The 19906-nt window shown below is 38.1% G+C and overlaps 1 protein-coding gene and 1 pseudogene across 1 annotated transcript; both read right to left on the reverse strand.

The window, feature by feature from the left end:
* The window catches only part of LOC130095104 (exportin-6-like), a 55886-nt pseudogene extending 48890 nt beyond the window's left edge, over positions 1-6996 (reverse strand).
* A 970-nt stretch (positions 6997-7966) lies between these two features.
* LOC130095073 (nucleoside diphosphate kinase A-like) lies at positions 7967-19453 on the reverse strand. The gene is made up of 5 exons (XM_056261736.1): positions 19285-19453; positions 11570-11700; positions 11381-11482; positions 11058-11170; positions 7967-8120 (listed from the first exon to the last, which is right to left on the reverse strand). Exons 1-5 carry the CDS (start codon positions 19397-19399, stop codon positions 8000-8002), a joined length of 582 nt encoding a protein of 193 aa, XP_056117711.1. The 5' UTR covers positions 19400-19453; the 3' UTR covers positions 7967-7999.
* Positions 19454-19906: the final 453 nt, after the last annotated feature.

A 19906-nucleotide genomic window follows, 5' to 3' on the forward strand; every position in this document is an offset into this window, starting at 1 on the left:
AGATGGAGAGGGTTAAAAAGCAGCAGCATCAATGAGTTAAATGTTTGAATCAAGAGCATCTATCTCTTACCTTTCATCTAATTCTTGCAATCTGCTTTTGATAGTGTGTGTGTTGGTGTGCGAGTGTGTATTTGTGAGTCTTTGAAGTAGGTAGAACGTCTGTTGAAACATGCGTAGCAGAAACTCCTCAAAGTCCACGGGGACGCAGTTTTTGCACATTAACTCGTTGATGCAGTTCATGGCCATGACGCCCAGCCTGGCGCGATCGGATTGGCCCACCATCTGACCAGTCCTGCAGTGTCCACGGCCTTCATTGGCTGGGAGATTTCCAGGGGCGGAGTCTCCATTCGAAGTGGGCAGATGTTTCGTTTTGATTGGCTGCTGGCATCCGAAGCGAGCGAAATGAAAATTAGAAGCGAGGAGGGATGGAGTGATAGAAGTGGAGAGAGGAATCCAGCTAAAGAGATGGGCCAAACACTCCAGCGCTAGCAGACACAGAGCGGCACTTTCAGCTTCCAGGATCATCTGTGTGCTGTTGCCCCCCAAAACACCTGCAGAACACGACAAAAGACAACCGTCATTTATTGGTTTCAACTAGTGACAGACCATTTTGTGGTTATCATATCAGTACTGGTTGATGACTAGGACTGCTTCATTATGACAAAAATCATAATCACGATAATTTTTGGTCAATGTTGAAATCGCGCTATGTATGTATATTTGAATGTATTTAACACGATTATTGGAGGATGATATGATGGCGATACGATGAGTAATTTTAAATATCAGTGAAATTTCACAATTATCAATACTTCAGGAAAAACTAATACTAGGTTAAATAATGTAAGAAAAAGGTCCTCAAAACAATTACGTAAGTCAAGTAAACAGTCAGCAATACACTTTTAAAGTGACAGCAGCCTAATAAACCTGAGCTGTGTGTGTCAGTAACGTGAATCAAACAACAAATAACAAAAGAATATCACTCACTGATCTTGACCGAATAACTGAAGTAGCTTTAATAAGGATAAACTATACATGTGTTACAGTAAGACTATGAAATATTATTTTACATTTGATTATACATTTTGTTGTTGTTGTAGGAAAGGCCATTACTTATCTGAATACCACTGTTAGTACATCTTCCAGAAAAACTTGTTTATTTGATTTGCATTTTCGTTCTGTTGTATTCATTTGTCTGTTTTGTTTGTAATTATTTTCTTTGTTCTTAGCTAATGCACAGATTCAATTCTGTTACACATGCATTTTTTTTCCTCAACTGTGTACGTTTCCTTAAAGGCACACTGCGGAACTTTTGGCCACTAGTGGCGCTCGACCTGTAACTTTCACGTCTAGCGTCCCTAGAGGCCACAAGCTCCGCGGCACTGTCGCAAAAGTCAACAAACAGTCAACCGGTCCGCCCATAGACAGTGGGTCAGCTTCCCGTGTCTTTAGATTGTGTGTGCTTGCAGTGTTTGAGGCGGGCAGCCTGGCCGCGCTCGATTCCCTTATAGCAGTCTGCTGAGAGAGAGCGAGCGGCTTAGTGCTAACATGTCTGTGAGTGAATGTGGGCGCGGGACGGCGGGCCGGGCGCGATATTTTTTTCCACAGGATGGTAGGGGAAGACTCATAACTGACTGTAACTTATGTGTGTTGGTTTCGTTTTACAGAAACCGTGGGACATGTTGTCTGTAGTGTTTGTGGGCACTGAGTCGTGGGAACGTTCACTACATTTAATGTACATTTGACATGAGTCGATTTTATTTGTGCGAGCCCTGCACTGTGGCGGGCTGTGTTTGTGTGTAGAAATGAACAATGGGCTGTGGGCATTTTATTACACTCATAACACCATCGGCTGTGGCCGGAATACCAGAAAATACTACACTGCTTATATGATTTATCTGTGTCACCTTGGAAACGGCATTTGTGTGCAGGCAAGCGTCAGCATCGGTCGGGCACCCCTCCTCCTCCTGTAGCTCACGCCAGCGAGCGAACGCTGGACCAATGGTGATCCTCGTCCTGGCTTTTCATTTGTCACTAGCAGCTATGCCTTTTTCTTTTTTTTTTGTGTCCTCTGACAAAACCTTTGCCTTCTTCCTTCCTTGTAGCTGTTGGTTCAGCCATGACGAAAACATACAGACGGCAATCAAACGCGAGTTGAGCACTCACGTCAGAATCTGAGGAAGTTGTGGGTGGTGGGGGAAGTGACGTATGCCGTAAAGCGGTCGAATTTTGTAGTTCTTTTTGTGCTCGGGTTCCTACCCGAAACCCGAAGTTACATAGTGCTAGGAAAAGCGATACAGACACCTTCAGGCTACGGCAGACGTGTCATTCAACCTATTGTAAGTCGATGTACCATCTCAATGGGTTTTGGTAATATATTATAAAGGTTGAAAAGTTCCACAGTGTGCCTTTAAGTCATAACCCACTGTTTTTACGTGAATACTCTTCAAAAGTATTGAAGAGCTTGATACATCACATGATACACGTTCCAGTGCTTAACGAATAGTTACACCCGCATATACTTTCAGTTAATCAGTACTGAGTGTCTCACCAGTCAGAAGGTTCAGTACGGTGGGGATCTGATCCAGCAGGAGTTTCTTCAGCTCCTCTTTACGAGCGACGCTCAAGTCTTCTCTGGGACAGACCAGCTCTTCTGAGGTCATCTTGAGCAGAACCAAACCCAGCGGCGCGAGAGACGGCGACTGCACTAACTGCAACACAAACCACAAAGATGGAGCCAGTTCAGTTCGGTTTAATATAATCTAATAGTAACTGCAGTAAAGAATAACAGGTACCTGTAAGGTGTTGCTGAAGAAGTCATGGTAGAACATAGGCCAGTCCTGGCGTCCAATGTCAACGATCACTTTGCAGAGTTTGTTTCGGATGAAGAAAGGCAGCAGTGCATGCTGGGATAGCAGAAGCTTGGGCAAGCAGCTCCGAAGTTCTGCTTTGTCCTCACTGGCTACGCCAACCCACATCTTGTTCACAAGATTCTGCAGAGGACGACCGAAACGTTTATTGTCATCATATCTCATATCGTAAACACAGCAGAGGATACCTGTGCTTGCCTATTGTGTTTTAGGATAATTACACAAATACACTCACCGGCCACTTTATTAGGTACACCTGTCCAACTGCTCGTTAACACTTAATTTCTAAGCAGCCAATCACATGGCGGCAACTCAGTGCATTTAGGCATGTAGACATGGTCAAGAAAATCTCCTGCAGTTCAAACCAAGCATCAGTATGGGGAAGAAAGTTGATTTGAGTGACTTTGAACGTGGCATGATTGTTGGTGCCAGAAGGGCTGGTCTGAGTATTTCAGAAACTGCTAATCTACTGGGATTTTCACGCACAACCATCTCTAGGGTTTACAGAGAATGGTCCGAAAAAGAAAAAACATCCAGTGAGCGGCAGTTCTGTGGGCGGAAATGCCTTGTTGATGCCAGAGGTCAGAGGAGAATGGCCAGACTGGTTCGAGCTGATAGAAGGGCAACAGTGACTGAAATAACCACTCGTTACAACCGAGGTATGCAGCAAAGCATTTGTGAAGCCACAACACGCACAACCTTGAGGCGGATGGGCTACAACAGCAGAAGACTCCACCGGGTACCACTCATCTCCACTACAAATAGGAAAAAGAGGCTACAATTTGCAAGAGCTCACCAAAATTGAACAGTTGAAGACTGGAAAAATGTTGCCTGGTCTGATGAGCCTCGATTTCTGTTGAGACATTCAGATGTTAGAGTCAGAATTTGGCGTAAACAGAATGAGAACATGGAACCATCATGCCTTGTTACCACTGTGCAGGCTGGTGGTGGTGGTGTAATGGTGTGGGGGATGTTTTCCTGGCACACTTTAGGCCCCTTAGTGCCAATTGGGCATCGTTTAAATGCCACGGCCTACCTGAGCATTGTTTCTGACCATGTCCATCCCTTTATGGCCACCATGTACCCATCCTCTGATGGCTACTTCCACCATGTCACAAAGCTCTAATCATTTCAAATTGGTTTCTTGAACATGACAATGAGTTCACTGTACTAAAATGGCCTCCACAGTCACTAGATCTCAACCCAATAGAGCATCTTTGGGATGTGGTGGAACGGGAGATTCGCATCATGGATGTGCAGCCGACAAATCTGCGGCAACTGTGTGATGCCATCATGTCAATATGGACCAAAGTCCCTGAGGAATGCTTCCAGCACCTTGTTGAATCTATGCCACGAAGAATTGAGGCAGTTCTGAAGGCAAAAGGGGGTCCAACCCGTTACTAGCATGGGGCACCTAATAAAGTGGCCGGTGAGTGTATATCCAGGTCATATTTCAAGAAAATTAAACCTATTTGGGTTTTTTTACAAGTAAGGTCTGTTTATTTGCATTGTGATATTATCATCATGCTAATTTCCCTTAAAATTACAAACCAAAAGACTGGCATTATTGTACTAATGAAAAAAATCCTCCAAAGGAACTTCTTTTTTTAATTAAAATTATAATAAAAATAAATGCAGTACAAATAAATGCTACTATGCAGGTCACATGGTATACTTTAATGTACGATTTAAATATATCATTATAATGATAATTTCTTTTAAAAAAATACAGCAATGATAATTAGGGGGTGAATAAAAGTCACAAGAATGACATTCATAATGTTCATAAAGTTTATAATGTTCAATTCATAAAGATTTCTATTTCAAATAAATGCTTTTGAACCCTCTATAAATATCAAATAAATATAAAAAATATATTACACACAACAGTTTTCAACATTTATAAAAAATATGTGTTTCTTGAGCAGCAAAACAGCATATTTAATGATTTTTTAGAATAATTATAAATAATTTTCAGTAAAGATGCTGAAAATTCAACTTTTTCATCACAAGGATAAATTACATTTTAAAATATATTCAAATAGAAGACAGTTATTTAAAATCGTAATCATATTTCACAATATTACTGGGTTTTTTTTCTGTATTTCTGCCTCAGCAGAAGAGACTCCAAACTTTTGAACATTAGTGTGTGACTTGAACATTGGCAATGTTTGGCAAAGTTCACTCTACATAAGATAATGAAGTGAAGGGTTAACTTTACCTCAAACACAGTAAGGCTGTACATCATGACATATTCGTTCCTGCTGTTGGAGAGGAAGTAGAGGCAGAGCCTCCACGAGCCGGGCTGCCCCGCGAAACTGTTCAGCAGCTCTTCTGCGATAAACAACACCACACAACAATCATTACAAAACACATTCTCATCTAATTGAAACAAAGCACGCAGTGAAAGTTAGTAATGTTTACTTAGGTTTGTTGCCTTTAAAGGGATACTCCACTTTTTTTGGAAATAGGCTCATTTTACAACTCCCCCAGAGTTAAAATGTTGAGTTTTACCGTTTTTGAATCCATTCAGCCGATCTCCGGTTCTGGCGGTACCACTTTTAGCATAGCTTAGCATACATCATTGAAGTGGACAAGACCATTAGCATTTCTAAAAAAAAAATGACCAAAGAGTTTTGATATTTTTCCTATTTAAAACTTGACTCTTCTGTAGTTACATCGTGCACTAAGACCGACGGAAAATGTAAAGTTGCGATTTTCTAGGCTGATATAGGAACTATACTCTCATTCCTGCGTAATAATCAAGAAACTTCACTGCCATACCATGGACAAGGACAGTATACCGTACATACATTTTCAGAAAACTCTCGGACTAAGTTTTATAAGTTTTCGGAGGGTGAGTCATTAATGACATAATTTTCATTTTTGGGTGAACTAACCCTTTAATGTATAACTCAATATGCAATACCATGTCCTAAATGATCAACACTAAATGCTGTGTAAATCATCTGCTAATGTCTATTGCAGATGCACAGTCAACTTGTTCCAACATAGATACAGAGTGAACATATATAGATAATATACATAGATGTCTCATTAGTGTCTGTTTCTATGTTGAGAATCACTGGTTTAGTAACATATTGATCATGCTCAGTAAGCCGGGAGTACGTCCCCCTCGAGAGAGCAAAAGGCTCTCCTGAGAATTAACGCAGACGCAGCACACAGTGCAGTTCACACCTTACTCATCACATGCCCCTGCTCCCCCTCTTCTCCTCCTCACCTCACTGAAAACCCATGCAATATTATGTGTGTACAAAAAGTAACAATACATGTTTGGTCTCATTTTAAGTGTCTCAGTGCGCCTGGTAAAATGGTCTCATTCTCCCAACTATAATGAAAAGCTAAAAGAAGTTATAAAGTATGAGAAAAGTGATGTGTCCCTTAAAGGTGTTCCCTCCCTCAGATCCTCCATTCATACTACCTCCTGTATGTAAAACAAGAACCCATTCAAGCAATGAACCCCTCGTTAGGGGACCAAAATCGAATTATAATGACAGACCACTATTTGGTAAAGAATATTGAATTTCTGGGTTTATAAGGAAAAGGAGCAGAAAAGTTCGAGGAGTCTGTAGGTTGACTTCCCGCACAACCGCTGTGTGTAATTTCCGTTGCCAGGTAATAATTTCTCCAGATTTCTCGATTTCTGAATTGTTGTTATGATATGAACAACTGATGATTTCATGAATTGGATTTTGAATTATTGCTTCATTACCTGGTCAATAAATTGTAAACGTTTGATTTTATTCTGACTGACTCTAAGATTATTTTTCCCAAATAGATTATCGGATCCGTATACTTCCACAAGTTTTGCATCAGATTAGTGACGACTAGTATCCGACATCACTTCAAGCGTGCTTGGGTGCAGAGACAAGATATTTCTGTCTAAGTAACGGCAAATGTGCTGTTTGATCAGCTTAGATTCGGGTGTGTCTCGAATACCTCTGTTTTGATTTAATGTTACTTTGATACGCGTGCGTGAGTGATCACGGGCTTGGCCAATCAAAAACCATTTTTAGAGAAGTGAAGCTGATCGACTGACGTCTTTTAATGGGGGCCAAAAACTCTATTGAAGTAAATCTATTGAATTAAATTCACGTGGAGGCATTTCAACGGGGTTATTAAAGTATCTTTTGATTGTGTACGTGTGAATACGGCAAATCTCAGATATTTAGCCAATCGCCCTGTTTGATGACTGGAAACTGGCAAGATTGTGTCGGAGACCTGCGAAAGACGCACGGACCTCAAAGTGCTATAGTTTCCTAATCTGAGCGGGTAAAATAAGAGTTAAAAAGTTCAAACATTCGTTAACATTTGATGATACACAGATATCATTAAAACCTTTTTTCATTTATGGAGTCAGATGAAATAACGAGAAAATACATATGAGAAACTATGTTCCATTTAATCTTGTTGTGTTGCATAAATGGAAAGACAGCAACACGCAGAGACCTTATTGGAAACCCGTATTATTGGAAACCCTCTTTGGACCAATAGATGGGCTTACAGCTCCAATGTAATATGTAAATATATTCACAAACACATTTTTAAGTTACATTTGAGTATTTATTTAATGTACCTTCTTCATGTTAAATTAACAGTCTATAAATAATTATTTAATGAATTTCCCCCATAGGATTGTGTTCGGATCACAAAAATCTGGTAAAAGGCGAGTAGTCATTTATTTGAAAAAACATTGAAAAAACATTAAAGTATATCGTTTACAGAAGTTAGTTAAAACACTGTGTGTGTGGTCACTTGTTAAAGAATGTAACCAATTAAAAATGTAACAAAAATAGCTTTTTAGAAATAATTATGAACCATAAAACTTGACTTCGCTAGTGCATCAAAGCGAAAATAAGTTCTTTTCAAAATATTTGTAAATATTTTCTCCAAAAGGTTTTTTTTTTTTACTTATTTTATTTTAATAATATATAACATTTCAATTTATTTACATGCAAAAAAATTAAAATTACAGTACATCATTTGTGCACTTACAGTCAAAAACTGCCTTTAATCAGCATTTATGTGCTATTGAGTAAATTGACCTGAAATCGTCCCAGCTGAGGGTGATCGGACCAGTAAATTGAACGCATAGTCGCCGGCCCCTCTTAAATGTGGTAAATGTTTTTATGATCGCATCCCTCCCAGTCGATGAGCTCTGAGCAATCAAACCACAGCGAGATCTCCCGCTCCGCTCCTTCCACAGAATCAGAGGCATGCACCACATTTCTGAAGGAATATAACAGTCATGAAAGTCATTGCAACCATGCCTCTCATATACATGCCAAACATTTAGGGTTTAAACACATAATTACAGCTGAGATTCTTGGTAACACTTTATAACAAAGCCCCATTAGTTATTGCATTAAATAGCACTAACTAACAATGAGTAATACATTTGTTACAGTATTATTTATTCATCTATGTTCAAGTAAACCAACTGTTCATTGTTAGTTAATGTCTGCTCCATTAAATAATATTAATAGAAAACCTTTTGTTTTTAAAGTGCCCCTATTATGCTTTTTAAAATATTATCTTCCATGTAGAGTGAAATTTAGCTGTTTGTGAATGTAAACTTTGTCTACAAAGTTTCAAAGATCAAAATGCACTATAAATAAAGTTATCTCCTAAAAAAAAAAAAAAATACTGAACTGTAGTAATTCCAGTCTCAGTGAAGATCTACAGTCTTCATTGGTTGCTCGTGAACATCATTTACTTCAAACACTGTAGTTGAAGCCGAGACTGGAAGAGTTTGGTTCGTGTTGTCGACATGTTGAGAAGACGCTGTTTTCATCACTGCGAAAGCAAATCCACTTTACTGCACTTCCAAAGGATGAGGACTAGCGCTCAAATTGATACGGTAAAACTGACATTATCAAAGATCCTCTTCTTAAAGGGTTAGTTCACCCCAAAATGAAAATTCTGTCAGTAATTACTCGCCCTCATGTTGTTCAACCCCGTAAGACTTTCGTTCATCTTCGGAACACAAATTAAGATATTTTTGATTAAATCTGAGAGCTGGCTCACTCCTCCATAGGCTTCTAAGGGATTGAAACTTGCCGGCCCAGAAAAGTTATTAAAGACATTCTTAAAAGAATAGACGAGACGAGACGAGAATACTTTTTGTGCGCATAAAAAAAAAAAACTTTATTCAACTATTCATTTCCTACTCTGTGGGTCTCGAGATAGTTCACGTAGTTACTTACTCTGTGAGCGTTGAAAAAGTACCTTCTATATAGTATGAGTGTGTGTGTAGTATGAATGTAAACCGGACATACTAAATTCACCATGCGATCATTGTCATGTGACCTACGTTGTCAGTTGCATCGCTTCACCTCCATTCATAAATCCTCTCCCGTGGCCTCATGGGATAGTAAAGTGTCCATCATATGCTCACTTCAGAATCACGCCAGAAGTAGTTGGTCATCCGGGTACTTTTCGCTTACTCTTTTATTATGAATACCATGATTTTGGACACTCATCGGCTCACATACTGTTTTTCACGTACTATATAGAATGGAAGTAGGCATTTTCATACGCAGCATGAATCTTCGTACAAACCATTTTAAGACTATTTGAAAAATAAGGTGATGTGCGATGTATATTATGAAAAAATTAAAGTGTTTTTGACCTTTGATGCATGTAAACCTATTCTAGGAAAATTCTAGGGCTGGGACAACGCGTCGACGTCATCAATGAAGTCGACGCAAAAAATACGTCAGACCCAAAACAAAGATGGCGGCGCCGGAGAGTAGTAGCTGACTGGATTGTTGACTATACTGCGCGCATAACATACATAGCGCGCGTACGGCAGAGAGGGAGAGAGCGAGAGACACACGCAAGGTCTCTCTCAGCCGTGCGCGCGCTATGTATGTTATGCGCGCAGTATGTTCTGTCTCGCATGCGCGCTCTAGATTCTGGGAGATCTGAACTAATTTGCGGGCATCAGGGAGACGCTATCAATATGCGGGGGACTCCCGGAACTTCCGGGAGGTTTGGGATGTCTGAGTGCGGGTTTTTTTCCCCCTGGCGTGCATGTTAATCAATGAGTGCATTCACACCGGGAGCGGGAGCAGGAGCAGCGCGTGAGCAACAGTGAAGCGCGGGTTTCGGCGCAGAGTCTTAATTTGCTGCTGCCCACGCTCAATTAAAGTGAAAGCACACTTTTGATGGACAAAATAAATATGATTTCACCCAAAAAGTGCAGAAAATGCACATAATTTGCATGTCTGGTGTGTTTTAACAAGAACTGGAGTGGGTATGTATGTCAGAAAAGAAAATGAAGACTCAAAAATATTTATAGAATTTTTTTTTTTTTTTGAATGCTAGACATAAAGTTATTATTTTCATCTTAAAGAAGAATTACAAGATGCACTTTTTTCAGTAAGCTAGGCCTATGTGTTTTCAAGGCTTTATTGAATGCTACCTCTGACTAAGAATGCATTACTTTGCACTTGTATAGTCTTTTATTTTGGAATTTTAAGAGCAATAAACATATATTGCAATGTTAAGGAATTCATGTTTTTTCATTCAGATATGTAAATCAACATGTATAAATTGCTATTAGTCAATTAATGGGGAGATAATCGATAACCGAATCGAAATCGAATCGGACTGGAAAAATGAATCGTTAGATTAATCGATGCATCGAAAAAATAATCGCTAGATTAATCGTTTAAAAAATAATCGTTTATCCCAGCCCTAGAAAATTCCCAAACAAACCTTAAAATCGCATAATAGGAGCACTTTAATAATGTGTTTGCAAATATTTAAATAAATATTAATAGATGCTTTAGAAGTATTTTTCTTTGTTAATTAGATTAGTTAACATGAACTAAGTAATGTTAACAAATGGAACCTTATTGTAAAATTTTACAAAATATGTTTCTTGATTTTTTTTTTTTAAATGTTACCAAGAGTTTTTGCAAAAAGTTTAAAACCCAAAACAAACATTTTTCATTTCTGCTCATGTGGCAACAATATAGTATACTACTGTTTAAATATCTATCTATTTATTTATTTTTAATATTGTATTTATTATTTCTTTAAACAAACTAAAAAAACAGTTTATTATTGAACATAATATTTGAACAATATTTGGGGGGAAAAAGAAATATATAGTGTGCAGTACACTGGTATTCATAATGAGTTTATGTATGTAAGTACCTGCTGATGTGAACGCTGAAATCTCCTCTAATAGTTCCAGGTGAAGCGTCAGCAGGGTCAGTGTCTCCCACCAGCATACGCGATGACCTCACCACATTATGCCCCTCCCACACCTGAAAACAAGCCAATGAGAACTCCTCAAATAAATTGTGTAAAACTACTTTTGAATGTTCATTAATCACATTGGAAATCAAAGTGCATTGCGCACAGTATGTTCTGGTTGGACACATTTTGTCACATGCATTAGGGTTTTGCACTCTTATTTGCATCCTGCAGAAATAGTATTACAGCTGTATGATATTCATAACTGGCCGTTACTCTACCATGGCGACTACAGGGCCAGAGGTCATGTAGTACAGAAGGCTGGAGTAGAAGGGTTTCTTCCGCAGCGAGATGTAATGCTGAGCCAAAAGCTTGTCAGAAGCCTGAAAAATACAGACACATGATGAACAAACACGTCACACACACACACACACACACACTCATGAACGTCTTGTGTGTGTATCCCGCACCTGCAGCATCTTCAGACCCACCAATCGGAATCCTCGCTGCTCAAAGCGCTTGATGACGTCACCGATCAGACGCCTCTGAACGCCATCAGGTTTCACAGCGACCAAAGTCCGTTCTTTAAAGCCCGACAAATCTACAGCAGTTCAGAAACATATCAATACATGTCCGTTTTCATGGCGACTACACATTTTTTTTCTTCAGATTACTGATAAATTTGTTAAAAAGCAAACAGCGCCATCTACTGCCCAAGTGTGAGACACACCAAACAATGCCGTTTCCAGGGGGAGGTTAACATTAAAGTTTACAAGTGCACACGAATTTAAAAAAAAAAAAAGTGCAATGATAAATCCTGTATAATAAAAATGGCAAACATTTTGTATAAAATAAAATAGATCTGTCCAATTTGATGTCATTGTGACTTTAAAATTATGCACTTCCTTTGAGATTTTAGGTCAAGAAAATTTTTAATTTGGACTACATTTATAATATCTGGATGTCTTTTTGTTAAATTTAAAATACCAAAGCATTTATTATTTTAAACTTCTTTTTGTAAAAAAATATTTAGCTTCAAGTGTTGACTTGTGTTGTTTTTATTCACTATACTTGCTTTGATATTTTGTTTACTAAAATAATGACAATCTGGCATTTTATGAATCAGAATGTCAATGCTTTTTACACTGTTTGTGGCTGTTGTAATAATTACACATTTTGGATTAATGACAACAGACTTAAAGGAGCACTTCACCCATTTCAACATTAATCTTTATTGAAAGTGGGTCATATATGTAGTCGAAATGTAAAATCATTTTTGAATTTTGTGCCCTCTTGACCGAGAAAAGACAGAAAATAACTTTAGGGCGCATTTGCATGTAAGACAACAACTCTCGCAATGCACCACATTGCACAGCTCCGCAAGCCACTCCCACTAATCCAGAACAGCGCAAACATCAGAGAAATCACCCTTTCGTCTACAAGGCTAACTTTAGCTGCCACCAGAGTTAGAAATTCATTTCACACAAAATGTCTAGTTAGTTGGCTGTGGCGAGCAGGACGAGGGCGAGGGACGTGAGAGGACGGCGCGAGGCCGGTGGCGTGAGTGATATTAAACGACACCTGTGAGACGCACCGGGCTCGCATCTCTCACGGAGGAGCTGAAGCTTAAAAGGAGGAGCGACGACAGGGCAGATCGAGAGAGGAACAGGCCTGATTTTATGTTGCGTTTTGTTTCTGTTGTGTGTGGCCAGCAGTCGTCCGCGAGGGGCTGCTGGCTTATACTTTTGTTTTGTATTTGTTTATTTTACTATTAAAATGTTTAAATGTTCGCCGGTTCCCGCCTCCTTCTTCCCACAACAACGAATCCCGTTACATTGGCAAACTCATTAGCAGCTAGTGAATTACTCCTCGTTTGTATTTCTTTCTATATGGTGAATTATTACATGATACCTGGATGTTCAGTCAGAACATGCGGTGCGACACTAGGATGGTTCACATCACAACACAAACATCCGTGTGCTCGTCTGATTCAGACAATAGTAACCGACTGCAGAACCGCAGAACTGTTGATTTTCCTTCAGAAAACACAGAAGTAGCGCAATGCCTGGCCACGCCCACTTCCGGCATCAGACGGTTAGGCTGGCGCTGTCATCCTCACACTGCTATGACGTATATGGTTCTGCGGTTCTGCAGTCGGACCTATCTCGATTCAGAGATTTCGTCCAGGAAATTGCCATCGTTGAAATTCTCTGCAGCAGACGGACACAGAGTCCGTAGCGCACAGCGAGAGCACAGGCAACAGCAGTCCGCCCAGCTCGAGCTCGTCCGCGACAGGCAGCCGCCTCCTGTTCCTCCATTAAAATCCTCTTCTTCCATATCATGTTTATTTTTTCCGTCATTGTCGTAACTTCCAATCTCCACAGCGCTTGTTAGCTTAGCTTCCAAACAAGATGGCTGATATTGATTTCAGTATCTGCAAGTGAAGTACCACCCACATCTGTAATAGTCAAGTCAAGTCAGTGGGTTGTTTCAAAGCAGCTTTACAGAGATAAACATATCATTTAAGGTAACAGATTGTTTTGGCGTTATAGCGGTTCTTGAATAATGTTACTTCCAGCTAAAGTTAACTTTGATTGATTCACCTCCGTCGAAATGATCAGACTTTAAACACGAACCTGTGATTAACGCTGACGGTAACAGTCATGTAGCGTGAGTGGGTCCCACACCCTGAATAAATGATGAGCTAGTGTTTGTAGTCTCTGCACTTTTCAATGAAATGTGACTTCCTGCTTATTATGACGCAAAATGACGATTTTTACGTCATAAGCAGGAAGTAAAACACTTAAATCCTTATTTCTCCCATCTCAGGGAAAAATAAAGGAAAAATCCACGATCATTATAAAATATGACTGGGTTTCTAACAATACAAAGCTTAATGCAAATGGGTGAAGTGTCCCTTTAAATGTTTAGAGTATTTTAGCACTTACATTTTAATTATGTATTACTTGTTTGTCTTATAAATTTGAAAACATGTTCTTCTGAAAGTAGGTGTTGTTCAAGTAAGATTTGGAGGGATCCTAACAAAGAAAATGCAGAAACTTTATAAACTAAAAGCTTACTGCCATTAACATTCAGTCATTGTCTCTCATTATTGGTCATTTAGCAGCATTTTGAATATTCATTGCAGGAACAGAGTGATATTTCATCTGATATCATCAGACAAATGATGAGTTTTGCCAGACCATCTCTTACAGGAACACTAACAGTCTCTATGAAGAAAAGTTCCTGCAAACGTGACAGACACGCGATCACTTACAGTCATTCCTTGAAGCTTCATAAAATTAAGGTGGTTCCACACACACACACACACACACACACACACACACACACACACACACACACACACACACACACACACAGAGAGAGAGATTAATGTGCTCAGTTTGAGCCCAAATGCTGCCAAGATGCATTCATACAACACTCTGATTGGCCTCCAGACGGACCAATCACACGCACTGTGAAGAGGGAGTTCGAGGTCACCAGTTAGTCAGGTCTAACCGGCCTTTTTAAGATTTAGATGTATTTACAGTCAAGTGGAAGTGGATAAAAAAAAAGTTCAAAGTTGTCCTAAGACAAGAACAGGTATTGTTAAAAATTAATGTAACTTTGATGAAAGGTTTTGATCCACTTCAAATGTTGACTACTGTATTTCTATTTAATAATTTTAGTGCTTCAACAAACTAATTTCAGCTTATTACCAAGGCAACATTTCTTGTTTTCATTTAGTTAAAAAAAAAAAAACAGCTTTATTTCATTTAACTGAAATATATTCAACACATGTGCAAACCAATGGAATTACCATGATATCAATGCAAAATATAATGTGCTTTTTGGTGGATTACAGTTGAAGGAGTTTCAAGTTTGAGATGGGGAGTATTTCTATGCTTAAGTGTAGTTTGTGTATGATTTCAGTTTCAGTGTGTGATACAGAAATCCATTTCAATGTTGACCTCTGCAACTAGTGTGAGACAACGACTTGCACGAGCTCCTAATGTAGTCAGCACTCACCCACGTGAGGACGCAATAACACAATTAACCAATCACTGATCGCCTGAGGACAGAGCAAGTAGTGAAACAGAGCACATACAATAGGCTTTATGCACAGCTGCACTACTTCCTGAACTTCCAAGTACAGCTCGCTGCATCCTGCGGTGGATATCCAATCCAACCCGGCCCACATCCAAGTGTGACGTCAGAAGCCACGCCCATCCAAGTGTGACGTCGGAAGCCTCGCCCATGTCCAAATATGGCACGTGACTCGATTTAAAGATGAGGTTATTTATTTGTATAGAAGTGTGACGCTATTATTGGTGCAGTTAAATTGTGACGCTTTGGCAGGCTTGGAATGGTCTAAATCACAATCACTCCCTTAACAGTGAGCATTGCTCACTGGTTTTGTAAGTTAATGACATGGTAGTACAAGTAAACAATGTACCTTAAAACGATATTTTTGTATTTCTCTTGTATTTCTGTTACACAAATGGTAATAAATAATCATGGTTTTGCTATTATAAACGTATAAGGGAGCATCTATACTTAAACTAAAACGAGTTTTTGTCACTTTCTTAATTATATGGGATCCAAACTGCACTTATAGTTACCCCTCCTAAATAAAAAAAATAAATGTAAACTTTTTTTACATTTCTTTCTATGTGGTTATAGAAATATTGCATTTTTACAACCAAATTAAGAATTCACTTATTAGTTAATGCCTGTTATAGCAAATGACTTTGAAATCAAATAATAAAACAGCAGAATGGAATTTATGTAAACCGTAAAGAACCAATATGGTGAAACTTGAAAAATTTGAATATCGTGCAAAAGTTCATTTATTTCAGTAATTCAACTAAAAGGTGATACTAATATATAATATAGACTCATTACATGATGCAAAGTGAGATATTTCAAGCCTTTATGTGTTATAAATTTGATGATTATGGCTTACAGCTATGTTGAATTACTGAAATAAATGAACTTTTCCACAATATTCTAATACATAAAAAACAGTTAATCTCTCGCTTCACCTTCTGTACAGGTTTTATGAGTTTAACATATCAAAATATCATCATAGTTCAAAATATCTTGGTCACAAATTAATTTTTTATTTAATATTTTGTGTTAATACATCAAGTTAATACATCACATGGGTCTAAAATGACCCATCTATGCAAGTGTGATAACTTTTAGTTAAAATAACCAATGTCACAGTTGTTCAGAGCAACACATTCACTATACTACTTAAAATCAATAGTATATTCCTGCACAATCGGAGGCTGCAGCTTTAGGACCCCGGTTACAGGACCCTAGTTTTTTAGTTTGTACATACATAGGTCGAAAGACATTTAATCTCAGGAGTATTTTTATAAAATGTGTTTTTTTTTATTCAAAATGTATCAGAGGCATTTTGAAAAAAATTTATTTACACAAAACAAATAAAAAATGTACATCAATCCTTAAACAACTGAAAAAGTTGAGTGAGTCTTAGTTTCTTGAATTATACTGTATATTGTTAAACCTCCTTAAGTTTAACTAATTTGCTCATTATCAGGTAAAATAACGATGGAATCAGCATATGCAGTCACTAAATGATATGGCCAGATATCAGAAGGCAAAACTCGAGAATGATTCAAGCATGAATTTATTTATATATACACATGTATTTATTTATATTATATGAAAGAACAAAATTATTTGTGCTAGAACAAAAGCACCAAAAAGATCCCCTTTTCCACCAGTTGCTGCAAGAATGGCTTCAACTCTGAGAGAGAGAGAGAGAGAGAGAGAGAGAGAGAGAGAGAGAGAGAGAGAGAGAGAGAGAGAGAGAGAGAGAGAGAGAGAGAGAGAGAGAGAAATATATATTTCAGTTGAACATGTTAAACAAATGTCTATTTCTGATTTAACACTTAACACTTATGAAATGTTGGAGTTGTAGAGAGAGAAAGTCAAAAAGAATATTCATGTTACTGACATCTAATTCCAAACTCCAAATGTGTAAATGTAAGAGCAACACCTATCAATTAAATGGTCTCCCTTCTTTCCTCAATTGTTTGTCAATTTGTCGGTTAAAATCTTCTACTTCACTGAAATAGTTTTCAGAGAACAGTCACTGTTGTGTTAACAGAAATATCAGTAACAAAAGGGTGCACTGGGCATTGTGCAAAAATAATTAATAATCTACTCTGACCTGCAATGGATGAATAGAAAATGAGAATTTCTCTTTAGTCATAAAACTGCAGCAGGGACATTCGAACCACCCATCCAGGCAGAATTGATCTGCATCAGGCTTGAACTGAAAATGTGTAGGATGCTGTAAAACATGACAATGACAATAATTATGTGATCTTTCCATTAATCTAGAATAGATAGATAATTTGGCACATACACAGAGTTATCAAGTAAGATGTAGTGAAATGATTCGGTTGGTCAACCAAGTTACTTTGAAGTGATAAGTTAGGGTTGTAAGTGATCAGACCAAAACGTTTTAACCTAGCTATCGTTAAGTTGTTAATTCCAATTCAGACAAACCTTTGGCCCGACAGTTAACATTACGCTAACTTGATTAGGATACAAACCAAAGTTTATTTTTACTTACCGACATGGCAAACAATCACTTGCTTTCAAAATTGTAGTACTCCTGAAAAGAAGTATAATATAGTTAGGAAAGTCTGCTGATGTGATGGCTGGCTTGCTGTCACTGTATTTACTATGAATCAATAATAAAACTTATTCATATTACAACAGTTTATCATCACATTACATTATCTAAACATGTATAACTTCTTTGCATATAAGCAATGACAGAACAACTTCAAACTTTTTCAATATGGAGTATTTACAACTGACAGAGTGACAATCAAATCTCATATTCTTTACAAGCAGAATAAGATTTACAGGATGTAACGTCACACATAAGCACTGAAATAATATATTTTTCATATTTACCCTTAATCCAAATAACAACATGACATTGGTGATATAATAATGCAGTTAGTTGGTATAGTATAATAGTAATAGTATACAAAACAAAATTCTCAGTTGAGAATCTAACGGAGTTACTGATACGAAATTCACTCAGCCAAATGTAACACACAACTCAGTTGAGACATTACAGGGGAGTTAAATGACCAAATATGTAAGTTGAAGATAATTCATAGCTCTAAAACAACATCATCAAACCTTATTGATTCGAATTACATCGATATTTTGACAATGCTAGTCAAGTGATTAGCCGCACCGCACTGACCTCATTACAAACTATTATTAAAGTGATAAGAGCTGCTTTCAACAGGTAACATCTCATTCTCATACAACTCATCCGTATTATGTTGAACAGTGTTTATACTAAAACCGCAAGTGTGTTTTGTGCATTTTGTTTCGCAGTTACCTTCGTCTACTAGTCTTCTCTTCTCGATGCTTCTTCCTGTTTTTAAATGTTAATGAGAATGCGTCCAATTTGGGCATGGGCGTGGTGGCTTCTGACGTCACACTTGGATGTGGTTGGGTTGGATGTCCACCGCAGGATGCAGCGAGACAGCCAGCTCCTTGTTTCCTGTCTGACATTATTGGACAAACTGATTAATCCAGGTGTGCCTGACCAGTAACAAATACCAGACACACCTGGGTTAATCAGTTTGTCCAATAATGTCAGACAGGAAACAAGGAGCTGGCTGAAGTTCAGGAAGTAGTGCAGCTGGGCATAAAGCCTATTTTATCCTATAGATAAAACTTTGATTTAAAAAATATAATTCGATATATTTTTGTAAGGGTTGTTACAATATATAGTACTGATAACAGATGGTTATATACCGTGGTACATTCGTTTAGGCCTGTATACAACATGAACCTTTACATAATCATTCTTGGTAAGTTACGTCGACGTATATCTAGAGAAAAGACAATGTTATCAAATCTAATACAACGGTACTGAAATGTATTTGCCATGTATTATTCTGAGGTACTAACGTGTACAAAACTCATCGTAGTCGTCTTTTTTACTATACAGCATTACTATGGTACGCATATGTTATTTCCACGCTAAGCGTCCAATAAAATGGTATTGTCATGGTACTTTTAATTTTCCCTGTCCTAAACCTTTTTCATAAAGAGCACTTTTTGCACTAAACCTGTTTGTTCTCCACACAGAGAGAGATGCATGTAAACAGACCTGTGTCACTGCTGAGGCTGCGCGCGTGCCCGTGTCCCAAAGCGCGCGTGGAGCTCCGTGTGGCCGCTCGCGCTCCGTGGACGCCGAGAGCAAATCTCACAAACATCATCTTCATTTCCAGGTCAAGTCCTTCTCAAAACTTCAGCGACTGGCGCTTTTACAACTCCGAAACTTAACCCTTTGATGCACAACATGGGTCTAAATAGACCCGACTGAGTTTTAATTTTCTATATCTTTGCAAGAAATTAATTTCATCATTCAGTATTCCAGGTATTCCTCAATTAACTTGTTTTTGATCATCACAAATCCTTATTTTTATTTTTACTTTCTTACTTTTTGAATAAAAATAGTTTTTGTATCACAACCCTTCTAATGCGCAACATGGGTCTAAAAAGACCCGTATTCATTTCCTATGTTATTTCAGTGATGGCTGAGTGTTTTCTTTGCTGAATCTTTAAAATATATGTATTTTATCATTTGTTATTCCAGGTATTCATTAAATATCTTGTTTTTGATTTCCACAAATCATTGTGTTTATGTTTCCTTTCTTACTTTATAAACAAACACAGTTTTTGTATTTCTACATCAATTTTACATACACGGGTCTAAAAAGACCCGTATT

The sequence above is a fragment of the Rhinichthys klamathensis genome, unplaced genomic scaffold (assembly GCF_029890125.1).
Source record: "Rhinichthys klamathensis goyatoka isolate OS25496 unplaced genomic scaffold, OSU_Roscu_1.1 h1tg000185l_1, whole genome shotgun sequence".
NCBI lineage: Eukaryota > Metazoa > Chordata > Actinopteri > Cypriniformes > Leuciscidae > Rhinichthys > Rhinichthys klamathensis.